The 16855-nt window shown below is 36.8% G+C and overlaps 1 protein-coding gene across 1 annotated transcript in view; it reads left to right on the top strand.

Moving 5' to 3' along the window:
* The first annotated feature begins 507 nt into the window (after nucleotides 1-507).
* CHIC2 (cysteine rich hydrophobic domain 2) overlaps nucleotides 508-16855 on the top strand; it is a 49004-nt gene continuing 32656 nt past the window's right edge. Inside the window, 3 exon segments of the mRNA NM_001257545.1 lie at nucleotides 508-696; nucleotides 15608-15662; nucleotides 15800-15955. Of these exon segments, the coding sequence (NP_001244474.1) occupies nucleotides 578-696; nucleotides 15608-15662; nucleotides 15800-15955 (330 nt within the window). The 5' untranslated portion in view covers nucleotides 508-577.

The raw sequence follows: 16855 nt of genomic DNA on the forward strand, positions 1-16855 counted from the left end.
GAGCCGCCGCCCCCCGGGTCCGCGACCCAGGAGCTGCGGGCGGGGCCGCGCCGGCGGGAGCGCGCGCCTCGGGCGCCGTCCGCGGGTGGAAGCAGAGGAAAGACGGCGGCCTGGGAGCGCGCGAGGCCGCCCGTGCGCGCGCCCGCCCGCCCGCCAGCCAGCCAGTCCGCGCGCCCACGCGCCCACGCACGCTCCCGCCCACCCGTAGGCCCGGGAAGTCTCGCGATGCCGTAGCCGGCTGCTCCCGCTGCGGGTGGCTCAGGCTGTTGCTGTGGTTGCCTGAGTTGCTGCTGCGGCGGCGGCAGCGGCGTCTGTGCTTGTGGAGGTGTTGGCCTCTGGGCGGATGTTGACATTGTGTTGTTGTTATTGCTGATGGTAATGGCGGCGGCGGTGGCGGCGACGGTCCCGACCCCATCTCCTCTGTAGCGGGAGCCGAGAGAGCCGACAGCGAACTCCGCGGCCTCGGAGCCGGCGGCAGCGGCGACCCCCCCTCAGCCTCCGCCGCCTCGCCCGCGGGTACCCCGGCGCCAATCCCGGGAGTCAGGCCCCTTTGGGCAGGGGCTCTCGGAGGCTCAGGATGGCGGATTTCGACGAAATCTATGAGGAAGAGGAGGACGAGGAGCGGGCCCTGGAGGAGCAGCTGCTCAAGTACTCGCCGGACCCGGTGGTCGTCCGCGGCTCCGGTCACGTCACCGTGTAAGGCCCGGAGAAGGGCGAGGGCGGGAGGTGCGGGCTGGGGTGGGCCCCGTTACTCCACGGGAGCGCGGTTTCCCCTGTGTCCGTCGGGTGTCGGTGGCCTTCGGAAAGAGTCGGCGACCAGGAAGTGAGAACTTGGCTTATTTTCATTTGTTTGGGTCTCCGAAGTGGGGACGGACGCTGTCCTTCCTCCTCCACACACCTCTTTAGCAGGCCCTACAGGCCCGGGCGATGTGACGATCCCAGTAGGCACGGGTTTTCATTAGGGTCTGTCCTGCGGGCCACCCTTCCCCTTCAGGGTGTATTGACGGGGAGCCTCCTTGTTTTCTCGCCCAGTTATCCTGTGGTTCTCTGTGCCTTTGCACCCAGTGACATGGCTCAGAGGCCAGATCTGGGTCGTGTGAGACCCCAGTGACAATTGGCAGCGAAGCTCCCTGTCGTGTCTGTTTCACACATACCCACAGTTCTCCCAGTTCTTCCACACATTTCCGCACAACTAATGCAAGTTCTTGTAGTTGTACGTGATAAAAATACATAGTTGAACACAAATTTAAGATGTGCAGAAAGAAATATGTTTACAACAACAACAAAAAACTACGTGAGGGACATACACTCTGCTCAGGTTGCTGAGGGAAAACTGTAGTCCTGAAGTTCCTCCTTGGGGCACGAACTTGGGGCTTCTTAATTTGGAAAGTCCCACTAGTAACATTAAAAGTTTGGTATTAAACAATAAGGAATGAAAGCTTTCGGAAAGACCATGACAAATAAAGGAATGTGAAGACTTGAACCAAATAATGAGCTGTCCGGAAGCAGGAAGTTTTGTAATGTTTCTCTATGAAGTCCACAGTTTTGTACCACTTGATGTTTTGATACTCTTCCGTTTTAGATCTCTTGTTCAAATCATAGATCAAACTTCCATACTTGCCAGGTATCTCTGTACTTCTTCACTTTTTCAGTAAAAGAGCCAGCAAGTCTGAAAATATCTGGAATAGTCTTCATTATATTTTGGTGAAGAGTGAGTGGGATGTGCTGTGAATAACTTAGGGAAACAGTGAGACTTCTCATACAAGTTTGTCAGCAAAATAATTGCATTTCTCATATGACCAGCTGTATTGTTGTTTGAGTATGCTTATGTAATGCTTTGATTTCTTTAGCACCTGTTAGTTTATATTCAGGTGACTTAACAGGGTAAAAACACTGCATAATTGCCATCACAGCACCATGACAAGACAGTGGAATTTATCACCACAGTAATACTTTCTAAGTGTTGTCACCAGCTTAAGAAATACAACCAAATATCATGGATGTTAAACTTTTAACATATATCACAGAATTCATAACCTGCCGTTTGATTTTATTTTGACTTTTATGACCTTTTTGCATTGTTTTAAGCCTCAGGAGTATGTGGATGCTTAAAGAAGTGATTTCCACACTTTGTCATGCCGTCTATCCCTCCTTCTACATTCCTCATATCAAAGAAAAGCTAAATCTTGTCATTTAAAAAGACGCCGCTGTAGTTGTAATGTTACCTCTGTTAAGGAGAAGAAAAACTAAGCACTTTGTTGAAAGTGGAAAATGTAATAGTGGACAAAGTGCTCAGAACCTAAGTAATCAGTAAACTTGATTGTGGTTGGCTACCTGGAGAGATTAATAGGGTAGCAAAGAATTATTAGTGATTTTCAAACTTAGCTCTCCATTAGAATCCTGGGTGACTTTAAAAAAAGACCCTTGTCTTTGCTCTACCCCAGGCCAGTTGAAGGCCAGGTACTAAGTGAGGGTCCTAGGCATGGATAGTTAAAATTATGGGTCCTAGGCATGGATAGTTAAAATTATAAATAAATAAATAATACAATCTCACAGGTGATTCTCATGTGTAGCCAAGATTGAAAAGTATTCCAGGTTATAGGGAGGGACTATCTATCATCAATAAATAGTATGCCTTTTTACATTGGGAGTTAAATCTCTGATCTTCCTCAGCAACTTTCTTCTTCTCCCATTTATCTTGGTTCTGGGCTCTGGGTTAAAATCTATCTCAGCTACTTCCTGGATAAATTGTTTATTCATGACCTTTAGTTGAGATGGGGGTAGTTACAGTCGATACCTTTTAAGATTATTAAGGATTAAATGAGATGGTACATGAAAAGAATTTATTGCCGTGTGTGGTACTATGTTCAGTAGATACTAGTTTTTATTATTCTCCTCAGATACAGTTTTACACTTTGAGAAACAGGTGTAAAACAAAGTACTAAAAAATTAGAATTGCCGTTGTCAAACATAACAGTGATTCACTTTAGTGTTATTTTTCCATTTCTAAGCAATGTGTATGTGCTTAAATTACTGTTTGAAGTATTTTGATGACAATAAGGATCTTTCTGCATTGAAAACTTAAGCCTATTTTGTGGCACATAGGTAATAATACAAAACTTTTTTTTTTTTTTTTTTAACATGGATCTGTCATGCATAATTCCCAGGCACACTAGCACTATGCCAATAGATAGCCCAGTTAGCACCTATAAAGGTTTTTAGAATTGGTGCATATGTGTTACTATGACTGTTGAGGACATTCAGTTTTTCTTGCTTTAAATATAAATGGGAGGAGCTATTAGAACAGTTGTAGTAAGACTGGCTAAATTTGTCACTGCCCCTCACACCCCCTCCCCCACCTTTTTTTTTTTTAACTGAGGTGCTGATCAGAGCAGTCTTCCCTTACCAATTTGAAAGTAATTGACCATGTAAACTGAATCATCTGTAGTCTAGATCAGTCTGGAAGGATATAGATCAATCCATATGTTTTTCACAGATGTAACTTTGAGTAGGCCTTTACAGTTGACTATTTCTGCTCTTTTTTTCTACTTTAATATATTACAATACTACTGTTTATTTTTAGAAACTATTGTATTCTCACGTGACATGATTGGCATGTCATTGTGGTGATGTGAGAAAGAAAGTTACCTTCCATTCTCTAGGTTGGTCTCTAGGCATAATCAGATTTTTGTGACATAGGATGCAACATGTCTAATTTGCCTAAAGTCTGCTTTAAAGTGGCTTTTAATACAAATATTTTCCTTTTTTAAAATACAAATGTTTTCATCCTGACCCCAAATCAGACTTATTTTTTATACTTCTCTCATGATCAGTATTCTTTTCTGACATTCTTCTGTTAAGTATAATATTTCCCTTCATTGTTAGATTTCTATGTAGCAATATGGAGAAATCTTGTGCAGAAGCATATTTTGAGGAAAGTGGTATTGGAAGGAAGGAAGATAAATGATAAATTCCTATTATTGCATAATATTTTGGTACATGTAACCTAAAATACTTACACTTACGATTCAATTAAAAGTAGATTTTCTTTTTGCTTTCGTGGTGACTTCTCATATAACTGACAATGAGGAAAAATAGTTTCTAAAAGCAACAGTAATACTGTAAAAAGACTATTAGGTAGTCTTGATCAGATTGGTTAATATTTTAAAATTATGGAGTTCCTTATGTTTCAAAATATATTTGCAAAATATGTTGATCATTTATTGAAGAGTTTCATTTTTCACAGTAATAACTCTAAAAGATGTGTCAGTCTAAAAGTTAGAATTTAAAAGTAGTTTTAGGCCAATATTTCCTAGGTAATCTATCATTATAACAGACATTATTTGCTCCCATCCCCACTTTATACCCTTGTTATATCAGAATCAAACTTGGGACTTTCCTAGAGTATGTATACTCTTTGACTTCTAACTCAAGCCCTGTCATAGAGCCAAGTTATTTTGCTGAGATTTGTTTCTAATGTTATTCCCTTGTAATTTTACTGTGTCTTCATGTACTCTCTTCTGAGGTGTAATCTTACCATCTCCACAAATAATTCCTTATCCTTCAACACCAGTTTTTATCAATGGCTGTCAGAAACCACTTTTTGCTTGTTTTCCTTCCAGATATGTTATGGAAGATTAAAGATTTAGAAATGTGACTTGAAAATGTTTGGAAAGTACATTGGGATGATTTTTGAATAAGAGACATCACAAGAACACCTTAGTGTTTATCGATTTTTCAAATGGTAGAGTTAGTAAAAAATTGTCTTGAAATGTGTCAGTATTTCGGGACTGCTACTAGATGCTGTGGTTAGCAGTAAGAGACCTGAATGTGAGTTGCCAAATTACAGAATCATTTCAATAAAACAGTTTCATTAAACTTTATAATTCCTACCTCTTTCTCCCACCCAGCATAATATTTAAGACATATTCTATTTATTTCTAAAGCTTAAGCTTTCTGTTTTCAAATTTTTGAAGGCCTCATTAATGTATCTCCACAGGATATAAAGTTCTTGCGGGCAGGGGTTGTGTTTATTGATCTTTCTTTATTCTTTAATATAGTGTCTAGAATACTGTAGTTCCTATAATATTTTCTAAATGAACGAAGTAATTGTATACATCTTTGGATTTTGTCAGAATTGCCAAATGAATCACTGTTTTCTTCTCTTTCTGCATCTCCTAACAAAGGCAAACGATATTCTGTAACTACTTATCACATTGAAAAGATAAATGCCTCCTCTGTTTTAAAAAATGGAATCTGGTAATTGTGAGGAAATTATCAAATTAAGGTAGTTTTTTTTGATAACTCTTTTTGGTTTTTTTTCTTAAGAGTTTTTTTTTTTTTTTTTTTGAGACAGAGTCTTGCCCTGTCATCCAAGCTTGTGGGCAGTGGCCCGATCACAGCCCACTGTAGCCTTGACCTCCTGGCTCTAGTGATCCTCCTTTCTCAGTCTCCCAAGTAGCTAGAACTACAGGTACACGCTGCTATTCCTGGCTAATTTTTTTTAAAAAATATTTTTTTGGTTTTTGTAGAGATGGGGCTCCACTGTGTTGCCCAGGCTGGTTTTGAACTCCTGGCTTCAAGTGTTCCTCCTGTCTCAGCCCCACCAAATGCTGGGATTGTATGTATAAGCCATCATGTGTGGCCTCCCAGAGATTTTTCTTATTCCATATAGTTTGAGAGGAAATTAATTTGATTATAATTTGGACATATCTTTGGTAATATGAAGAAAAAATTCTGTGCGTTTTATTTGGACCAACTACTAAAACTTCTTAATGCATAGATTTTCTTGAAGAAATGAGAACTATGATAATTAACTGAGGTTTCAAAGTTTTTACTGTATCTAAATTTGAGAATTTATATGATATTTTGGTCCAAAGAGTTCAGTGTTGGATTTTTACCTACCAAGGGATATGAAATTGATTAGTACTTAAAATTTTATATGACTAGCTAAGTAGAAAAGAGGGATTAAATGGTGAAAAGTAAATTATATGTAATTATTATGATAGTAAATAATCAAATACTATTCTAAATAATTTAAATAAATAATATTACTCTAAAGAATAATACTATTAAGTTGAGATCTACTCTTGATTTCCAGCTGGAGTTTATACTGTTAACAGGTTAAAGGCCCAGGATATTAGGCTAGCTGTATACTCAGAAAGAAATCTTTCAAATATCTGATAGCTATGTCTGGCTTAGGTTTCTAATCTGCTATAAAGCTATTTAGATTTTATTCTTAATAAAATTAAGCTTTAAATATAACATGTAGCAACAGATGCTCTTAAGTATCCTTTTAGTGTCTTCCATGTAAGATTGTGTGTGTGTGTGTGCTGTGTATGTGTGTGTGACTTTTGACCCAATCAGAATCTTGGGTCTGGAAGGGAAGAGTTTAGGGATTTTTAGTTTTGGTAAGAGTGCTATGTGATTCTGTCAGACATATTTGGGAAGTAATAGATGGTACTGTGGAAAAAGTATGGTCTTTGATATCAGGCAAATTGGTTTCAATTCTCAGTCACTTCCTAACAGTAACCATAAGCAAATTAACCTTTCCCAACTTCAGTTTTTTCTTCTGGGAAAGAGGATAATATATCCACCTTAGAGGTTATGTGTGAGTCAGAATTTATCTAATTAATAGGCATTCAACAAATTATTACTTATGACATACTTTGATGTTTAACCCTGCATGCACATTTTTTGGTTACTCTTTACCATTTTGTGGGATGTCAGTCTAAAATGTGATGTATGCTTTTCTGCTTTAAAACAAGATTCTGAGCATAGATCAGAATTATCTAATTGACTAGAGGAATAATTTAATCAAAAATGGCTATGAGATTGGTACACAGTGATGCATTAGTGGCCCTGAGGTATGTTGGAGTTTGAGAACCTTCTCTAAATGGCACTTTCATTTAAATTTCATATGTGGGCTGTTCTTTTTGGTTTACTTTCCTCTCTCTTTGTAATTGATCAGCTGTACTTGGAAGTAAAACAGCCAGCCTTATTAGAACTGCATATAAAGTAAGACAAGTTCATTCTGATTGTTGAATGTAGATGCTTGGGTTTCGATGCTTGGGTTTTAGTACTTGGATTTTACAATATTTATTTTGTTTTATCAGAGTATATTTTGCTTAATCTTTGATTATCAGCTGTCTTATTGAGGTTTCCTGATAAGTAATTTAATGAGTATTTGTTAAATGACCATTTTTCTGCCAGGTATTGCACAAGGCTCTAGGTATACAATGAAACCCAAAATGAAACACACATAGTTTCTGCCTTCATGGAGTTTACAGCTAATAGACAAATTTTGTCTGATAAAATTGCAGTGAAGGAAATGGATGAGATCCTGTGATTGAAAATAATGTGATTAGGGAGAACCTCTCTGAGGAAGCTAACATTTAGGAAGGACGAGAGTCCTGTCAAGAGCCCCTGGATCTGGAGAACAGCAGGTACCAAGACTTCAAGCCAAAACAAGCTTGACTTGCCTGAGGAACTGAAAGGATACCTCTATATTATGGCTAGAATATAGTGAACAAAGGGGATAATGTCTTGAAATGAGGTTAGAGAGTTCAGTAGGGGCCAGAAAGGATTGTAAAGGGATTAAGATGAAATTTAGAAGGTTATTGAAGTAGCCTCCATAAGATGTGATAGTGGCCCTAGCTAGGGTGTTGATCTCTAGATTAAATGAGTTATTACAATTCTGGGTATAAACCATCAAATTTCACAGCTTTTCCTATGATGTATGGAAATACATAGCAATGGCCACTTTTGCTGTCTGATTCCTCAGTTGTTGTGTGTGTTTTGGTCTGTTTATTTTTTAATTTTAGCTTTGTGTAGGCTAACGTTAAATAACTGGCTACTTTTACTGTTCACTGGGAATTATTTTGATGGCATACCTGCACTTTTTGTTCTGCTGCTGGGGCAGCTAGTATGCCAAGAGAATAGCATGTGCTGGAATTAGAGGGAGTCCCACAAGGTCATAGATTTTTGAAGTGGGAACCCTCGTAAACGTGATATCCTTTAGCTATAAGGTGTGTGGTATGTGACAGCCCTCAGTACATGATCCGTTAGATTTGAGGAAAAAATTGTGTTTTTTATATCTTACATTTAAAACTCAGTTGCATCCACAGGAGCTGAAATGTTCTCACAATGTCCCTGAAGAATAATTTTTTTCTCCTTAAGCTTTTTTTCTGTCCCACTATCTACTTGGATAGAGTTGGTTGGATTTGAAGGTTACCTAACTTTGTTATTTTGATTGATAAAAAGTGAATGTACTATATATAGTGAGCTTCCTGCAAGAGCTTCTTGTTTTATTCTCTTTGATCTTGCATTGTAGTCATAATGTGGGCTTTGGTTAGTTCAGTGGTGGAGTTCCTATGTACCCAGTCTCCTTTCTTGGTCTTTTCTAAACTACTCAATTATAAATGTTACTTGAAATGAATATTTTTGTTAGTCTGTATTGTAAATCAGTTCAACCATATATTTTGCTTAAGTGAACATAATTTAGCATCATTCTTTTGCTCTTGAGTTATAGAAGTATTAAGAATATTCTAAAATATGTATAAATCAGATATACAAAAATTTTTTTCTTCAGTACAGAAAATTTAAAAGTTGTTTAGATCAGCTGCATCCCTATATCATCAGAAGTTAGTTATACTGTGCATTTTCGTGGGTATACACTTGTATAACTTTCACTGCTTAACAACATATGTAATCTGTTAATAATGGATATTATAACCTTAATAATTAAAAATGAATAAAATGCTAATGCTAGATTATTATAAGACTATGTATAATGGTGAGGTTTATGATAGAGTAAATTTAACACATGCTTTAGAGAATTAAGTCTTTGATTTCACTAGTTTCCTGAATGAGATTAAACTTTCATGAAACCGGATGAACTCAAATATTGTTCAGAATGTGGTTACAGAGTTAAAATTTTTAGAATTATTCTGAAACCCAAAAATGTGTCTCTAACTCCAGGGTTTCTGTATCTTTTGGATAAATAGAGTATACTTTCAATTAGATCCCATCCTCTTTGAGCTATATTGATATTCAGACATATGTTGAATCAACCAGATAAACATAAAGCATGATTTATATACATCAAAGCCTGTTAGTTTTTTTCCGTAATTATGACTTTATCTCCAAAAGTAGCTAAAAATTTGAGTTCATTGAACTCAAAGTTCAGCATTAGGAAATAAGCTCTCTCTGCATGTGCCATCTGTATAACCCATGTGTTCAGTTTGAAATTTCTAGTTCATATGCTCATAGGTCTTGTCATATCTATAGGAAGATAAAAATTCTCTGTATCTGTGGATTTGTACAGGTTGAATGTCTCATAATCCAGAATATCCAAAATGGAATTCATGATCTACACCCCAAATCAACTTCAACGGCAGCCTTCCATTGTCAGTTGATGGCAGATTGAGGACACTATTTGTTTAGCTCAAAAACTTTTTGATATGTTCTTGATTTTCCTCTTTCTCTTTCACTGCATCCATTTTGTCTTGACATTTTGGCTCTGTCTTCAAAATCTGGCCCTATTTTGCCACCTACACGGCTGGAGTGAGTTGCCAGTATCCCTTCTGCCTTACACTTAATATATTTCTTAAGTCAGGCATGCTGGCATGTACCTGTAATCCCACCTACACGGGAGGCTGAGACAGAAAGATCACTTGAGCCCATGAGTTTGAAACTACCCTGGGCAACATAGCAAGAATCCATCTAAATTACAAAAAAAAAATATATATATATTTTCTTCCGCCTGTCTCCACCTTTCCACTTTTGCCTCTCCTCTTATACAGTCATTTTGGTACATCTGCTATAGTGATCCTTTAAAACATAAGTCAGTTCAAGTCTTTTCTCTGTATCAGGCCCCTCAAAGGTTCCCCATCTTCTTCAGAGTCCTTTTAATGTTCTACAAGACCCTCCCTCATCTGGCCCATCATTACTTGTCTGCTGATATCAGTTTCTTCTTACTATTGGCTTCAGTTTATTTTGACTTATAGTTATCGATGGCTTTACTACATCTTGACTTCATTTTAAGCCCTCTCTGTAAGCCCTCTCTCTGTCAGCTCTGCATGTTACCATCTATTTGTCTTATGTTCAGATACCTCAAGAGAGAGCTGATTGAGTTAGTTAATGTTATCTAAGTTAGGCAGGACTGTTTGGCCTTGCCATTCCACGTGCTGCTAGCCAGCCCAGGGATTAGCTGTTCTTAAAGCAGATGTCCACTTGTGATCTAGTTAGCCAAAGTATAGGGAGTTCCTAGTTAGGCATGCAGAGTAACAGACTACACTCTCTAGTATACATGGTTTTGAGCTGTGTAGCATCTTTTCAGATTGTTGTATTATAATTAATTTAATTATAAGATATTTCTGTTTTAAATATTTCACTGTTAAAAATATCACTGTAACTCAGAAGAAAAGAAACATTGAACATATATTTTTGATTAAGGGCAAAACAAGTTGAAGCAGCAGATTCTTGCATTTCTGCATTTAAAAGACAAAATTCATTATGAGTTCAAAACATGTCTTAATTTAAAATGATAGTTCAGTAGTGAATGCCAGGAGACATTGTTAATATAAGAAGATATAAGGAACATAGAAGACGTAAAAACTGAAGTAAGAGGGACAGAGGATTATATGGACTTGAACTATGGAAAAAATTGAAATGCATTCAAGAAAACTGTTGATTAGTGAACCCAAATTTCCCTGTTTACTTATCTTAAAATACCTAGTTAATGCCAAATAAAATATTCAAATAAGAAAACAAAATTAGGATGGTATTGTACGTTATAAAATATTTGTCTGCTGGGTGTGGTGGCTTTACGCCTGTAATCCCAATACTTTGGGAGGCCAAGGTGGGCGGATCACTTGAGGTCAGGTGTTCGCGACCAGCCTGGCCAACATGGTGAAACACTGTCTCTACTAAAAATACAAAAATTAGCCTGGCATGGTGGCAAGCACCTGTAATCCTAGGTACTTGGGAAGCTGAGCCATGAGAATCGCTTGAACCTGGGAGGCAGAGGTTATAGTGAGATGAGATCATGCCACTGCACTCCAGCCTGAGCAACAAAACGAGCCTGTCTCAAAAAAATAAAATAAAATACTTGTCAATTATTTAGTTAACAGCAACTATGCATTGCTGAAAAATAGCTGTTATTTAAAAAAACAACAAATGACACAAAATGTCTTTAATACCCCCTCCGTAAAATAACACTACAGAATACTTGATTATTCATTAACATATCTGTGCCACTGCAGCTATTTTCTCTTGATACATTTCTGGAAGTAGAATTACTGGATCAAAGGGTAGGAATTTTTTTTTTTTTTTTTTTTTTTTTGAGACTCAGTCTCACTGTTGTTGGCCCAGGCTGGAGTGCAATGATGCAATCTCGGCTCACTGCAACCTCCGCCTCTGGGTTCCAGCAATTCTCCTACCTCAGCCTCCCGAATAGCGGAGATTACAGGTGCCCACTACCACATCCGGCTAATTTTTGCATTTTTAGAGTGACGGGGTTTCACCATGTTGGCCAGGCTGGTCTCGAATTCCTGACCTCAGGTGATCCACCTGCCTCGGCCTCCCAAAGTGGTGGGATTACAGGCATGAGCCACCACACCCAGCCAGGGTAGGAATATTTTTTAAGACCCCTTTTACGTACTACCAGATTGCACTCCTGAAAATTCTATCAACTTGTGAGATTTTTGTTCTTTTTAGTTAAGATCATGATATACTGAATTTTCTTCTTCAACATTTTCCTCCATTTGAGAAAGATGGTAAAAATACTGAAGATATATAAATAAATCTAAAAATGAAAGGGAGGGAAGGTGAAGAAGTTTATGTTCAATGATATTTCCATGTTTTTGGTTTACAAATTTCATATTTAATGGTTGTTTAATATTCTGTTATATTGAGATAATTAACCATTCCTAAAATGTTATAGATACATTTTTATATTTGTGAATAAAGATTCAATGAACTTGTTTATGCATAAATTTAATCCACATTTCAAGTTATTTTTTAGGTAATATTACATTTCTAAAGAGACAAAGATATAAATATTTTCAGTGCCAAATTAATCTGAAATGGTTGTAACAATTTATAGTTCCATTGATAGTGTGTGATATTTTTCCATCTTGACCTTCTTGCCAACATAAAATATTTTTTAAATGTAATTTTATTAGTCTTGTAGATAACTGGATTAAGATGCCACCTACTTTAAATCATATTTTAAAAAATTATCCAAGTGCTACTTCTAGCTTTTTGGATTAGTAGAGTGTTTGGTTATTAGAGTCTGAAGGGGGTTCGGCTTCCTACTCAGTGCAGGAATCGTTGCTCTTCTTTCAAGTACATCAAATTATTATTTTATTGGATGAAACTTGGCCTTTCTGATACTGTGCTGAGCCAATTGTACTTTGTCTTAGAATAAAGGAAATGATTTTTACCATATTTAAAAACTTTTATGTAAACTTGTGGGTACATTTATAATGCTGTCAATTGAAAGCAAAACATATATGCCATTTTCATTCTAACAGTCTCTGCCTTCTGCTGAACTTAAGAAACCAGAACTAAGGTATTGTCAAAATTAAGTGGTTTGTGTCAAAAATAAATCATTAGAGGTGATATTTTACAGTTATATTATCAAACAAGAAGTGTGACTTTTCTTATCCATTTAATAAAATAGGATGGTCTTGCTAAAATTCTACCTGATACTATTGTTTTGGTTGGTCTAGATTTGGAAAAAAAAAGAGAGAAGGTTTTGGCAGGGATGAAAAACATAGCAAAGGAGATATTTGCTGTGGCCTATGCCAAATAAGAAATTCTGACGTTCAAGCTCTTTGCCTGGAGAAAGCATGCTATATGAAAGAAGACTTGCTGAAAAGAGTGATTTTCTACTACTCTGATGAGAACAGTCTTATTAGTAAAGAAGTGTGTAGGAAAGCCTGGATTGTGGTAGTTTGAATAATGAATGAGAGGTAACGTAAAGATGGTTAATGTAAAGGAGTCTTTCAAAACATTAGTTGAGGACGGAAAGAAATAGATGCCATCAGACATTGAGAGAGAAGAAGAAATAGGGATTCACAGTCTCAGGTGGATAGACTAATTCAGGTTTGTAGGCTGTGTTTAAGTAGCCTGAAGCGAGGTAGAAATACAGTGGATGCAGTGAAGACTAGAGGAGATGCAACCAGAAGTAAATGGTTAGTTTTTGGAAGTTTTCCTCCATTGAGAGATGGTAAAATTACTGAAGATATAAAAGTAAGTCCAAAAATAAAAGGGAGGGAAGGTAAAGCAGTTTATATTCAATGACTTTTTTTTCTCTCAGAGTTGACAACTGTGGTTATTTGCAAAAAAATGTTGTGAGGATAAAGTGGAGTACCTAAAGACAGGTGCCACAACTACGGAGTATGGAAAAGGGAACTTATTGGGGATGAATAAATATTGTTAAAATAATACTCACTGAGGTTAGAAATAAGATATGTATTTTCTATATATATTTATTAATAGTGATGCATTTATAAATGTGATTTTTCTCCAGTAGCTCCAGGCAGTGTGAAGAAAGTAAACAATTTAATTGAACCTGGGTTGGCAAGGGACACTGTAGAGATGATTAAGGGTGTTTGTTGGAGTACGTTCAAAATGATTGACTGTAGTTCTGGCAAATAAGGAAGGAAATGGAGTCATAGGGAGCTATGGAGGGGTAGGAAGTAGTAAATTACAACCAGAGGCCAAAAAACAAATTTAGTAAGGATGGGAGAAATGAAATGATTGATGGCAGTGGTAAGAGGAGAATTTTACAGTTCAGAATTTCAGAGGTGATACAGTCCCAAGTGATGACAATATGCAGAATATATCACAGTGAGTAGGTTGCTGAATTAGATGGAGGTGCAGGAGGTAAAGTTATTTAGAATAGATAAGGTCAGGAGTGAACTGTAGTTGAGGATTTCTAAGGAAAGAGTGGCATTTCAACAGGGTTTGTGGTTAAAGTGAAGATACGTACAGGTATGTGGTGCTTAACTATGGGGACTATTCTGATAAATGGGTCGGTAGGCAATTTCATCATTGTGCAGACATCACAGAGGGTGTGTATACAAACTTAAATGTTGTAGCCTACTACACATCTAGGCTATATGATATATAGCCCATAGCCCTTACGCTACAAACCTGTACAGTGTGTTACTGTACTGTGTATTGTAGGCAGTTATAACACAGTGGTAAGTTTCGTGTATCTAAACATAGAGAAGATACAGTAAAAACACAGTATTAAAATCTTGTGGGACCACCTTCAAGTATGTCCTGACTGAAACATTGTTATATGGCACATGACTAGGTTTAAGGTTTGTTTTGTTTTTTAAGATAAGATGTAAGGAGGTATCCTGATAGCTGCAGATCAACAGATTGAGGGTTTCAGAGGAAAGTGTTAAAGGAGTTTGGAATGGAAAAGGTCTGTCAGGAAAGATAAACCTGAATTTGATGATGATGAGAAAGCTGGATAACAGATTGGAGTGGTTTGCACTGAGTTATGACTATAGACTGGAGGAATGTAGAAATAGTGAAATGGGTGTATGTAGGATATGAGTAAAACAAGCCTGTTTCAAGATTCCGTTTAGATTTAGGTGTAAAGTTGGAGTTCCCCCTTCGAAACTTTACAGTGTGTATTACATGAACTTTCAAAATTATCTCAAATTACATAAAAGTAAAATTGGTCTCATATGTGATTTCTCAAGGAAACAAAGGAAGCTGTAAAAGCCATAAAAGCCTGTATTGAAATTTTGCATGGAATGTACTCAATAGTTGTGATTTGAATGAATTCTCTTTTCTCCAAGTACTGGTAGACTTCTGATAGATAAAAGCAAAATAGGTTGTTTTTGTTATGTCTTTTATCTTCTTGTTATATTTACCATTCTTTGAAAATAGTTTAAATCTTTTATCAATTCTAAAGCCATGGAATATTTTAACCATGATTCAAGAAAAGATCTTTTAGGTAATAGGAATAGATATAGGTATAGTACATGTCTACATTTTCTTTCATACCATCTAATGCACTGACAAATAGGTATTGAATGGAACCTAAGAGAGTTCTTGGTAGCACTTTGTCCGTTCCTACTTTTTTATTTTTTCTCTCCCTTTTTCCTTATTCTTCCCCTTCCCCACTCTTTTTCCTGCATTTTGCTTCTCATCTTATTGCTTGTGTAGGACACCTGCTAAAATTCACAGCTATTGTTTGTTTCCACCAATAACATTAAAAGCTGGAAAAAATTGCTATCCCACCCATTAAAATAATATGCTTTGTAGTTAACTTTTTAAGATATAAAGGTGGTAGCTCAAATTAAATGAACCATTTATATTTTTGTTTACATACTGCTGGTTAATTAACATTCAGCCCCTTATCATTATGCAAAAGTTTCCGTTTAACTGCTAAAATAATTGCTTGTTACATTTCATAAATTGCTTATTACAGTTATTTTATCTCAAACTTCCATTTTATGTCTCAAACTTCCTCCTTATGTGAAAATGCTTTCTATTGACTTGACCTTTAAATTAAATGGTCTATATTTTTGGCATCAATGACATGTAATAACATATTCTTCTTATTTTTTAAAAATAGATTTGGACTGAGCAACAAATTTGAATCAGAATTCCCTTCTTCATTAACTGGAAAAGTGAGTGTCTCATTTTTGTACTATTTGTATGCCTCAAAATGACAGTTTTCTGAGAAAATTAGAAAAAAGTATGCTTATCAGTCATGTTTTTTGACATTAATATTGCATTGTTATTATTTCTTAAAATTTTTCTTTAGGTAGCTCCTGAAGAATTTAAAGCCAGCATCAACAGAGTTAACAGTTGTCTTAAGAAGAACCTTCCCGTTAATGTACGTTGGCTACTTTGTGGCTGCCTTTGTTGCTGCTGCACGTTAGGTTGCAGTATGTGGCCAGTTATTTGCCTCAGTAAAAGGGTAAGTTGAATTATATATTATAATTTAAATTTAGAAGTGGACAAGCAAGTCTTGCATTTATCTAGTTTTTATTTTTATATTGAATGAATCACCTATCCTGAATATAACATGAATCCAGGAGAGGAGTGAGTCAGTAAAGTTACTATATATCCAAGTGCTGTTATTAAGTAGCCATCTAAAAATTATATTTGTAATTTTAGGAGCAAAGAGTAGTGTATAGCATTGTCTCTATCTGTACATTGATGGTGGTGTGGTATAGTGATCAAGGATGCTGGCTTCAGCTCTACCATTTATCTCTATGACCTTAGGCATATTTCCTAACCTCTTTCAACCCTACTTGACAAAACTGTAAAATATTCACATGTTCATCTACTACTTGAATAGGATTATTGTAAAGGTATAATGGAAATGTTTGGAAAGCTCTTAGCTGAATAGCTCAAAGGAAGTGGTTAATAAGTATTAATTAATAGTATTCTTACTAATAGTAAGATAGTACCATTACAAGAAATAAAATGGTTATGATGGTTGTTTCTAGTTGGTAAGATTATGGGACATTGTTTTCTTCTTTTTATATTTTACAAGTTTTCTGTAGTGAGCACAAAGTGATTCTGTAATAAAAAAATAATAATTTTAAAGACTCATTATTTTGACTACTTATAATAAAAAATTCTGGCCAGGCACAGTGGCTCATGCCTGCAATTTCAACACTTTGAGAGGCCAAGGCAGGAGGATCGCTTGAGGTCAGAAGTTCAAGGCCAGTCTGGCCAACATGATAAAACCCTGTCTCTACTAAAAGTACAAAAAATTAGGTGTGGTGGCAGGTGCCTGTAATCCCAGTTAGTCAGGAGACTGAGGCAGGAGAATCGCTTGAACGTGGGAGGCAGAGGTTGCAGTGAGCTG

Source organism: Macaca mulatta, chromosome 5, assembly GCF_049350105.2.
Source record: "Macaca mulatta isolate MMU2019108-1 chromosome 5, T2T-MMU8v2.0, whole genome shotgun sequence".
In the NCBI taxonomy this organism is placed as follows: Eukaryota; Metazoa; Chordata; class Mammalia; order Primates; family Cercopithecidae; genus Macaca; species Macaca mulatta.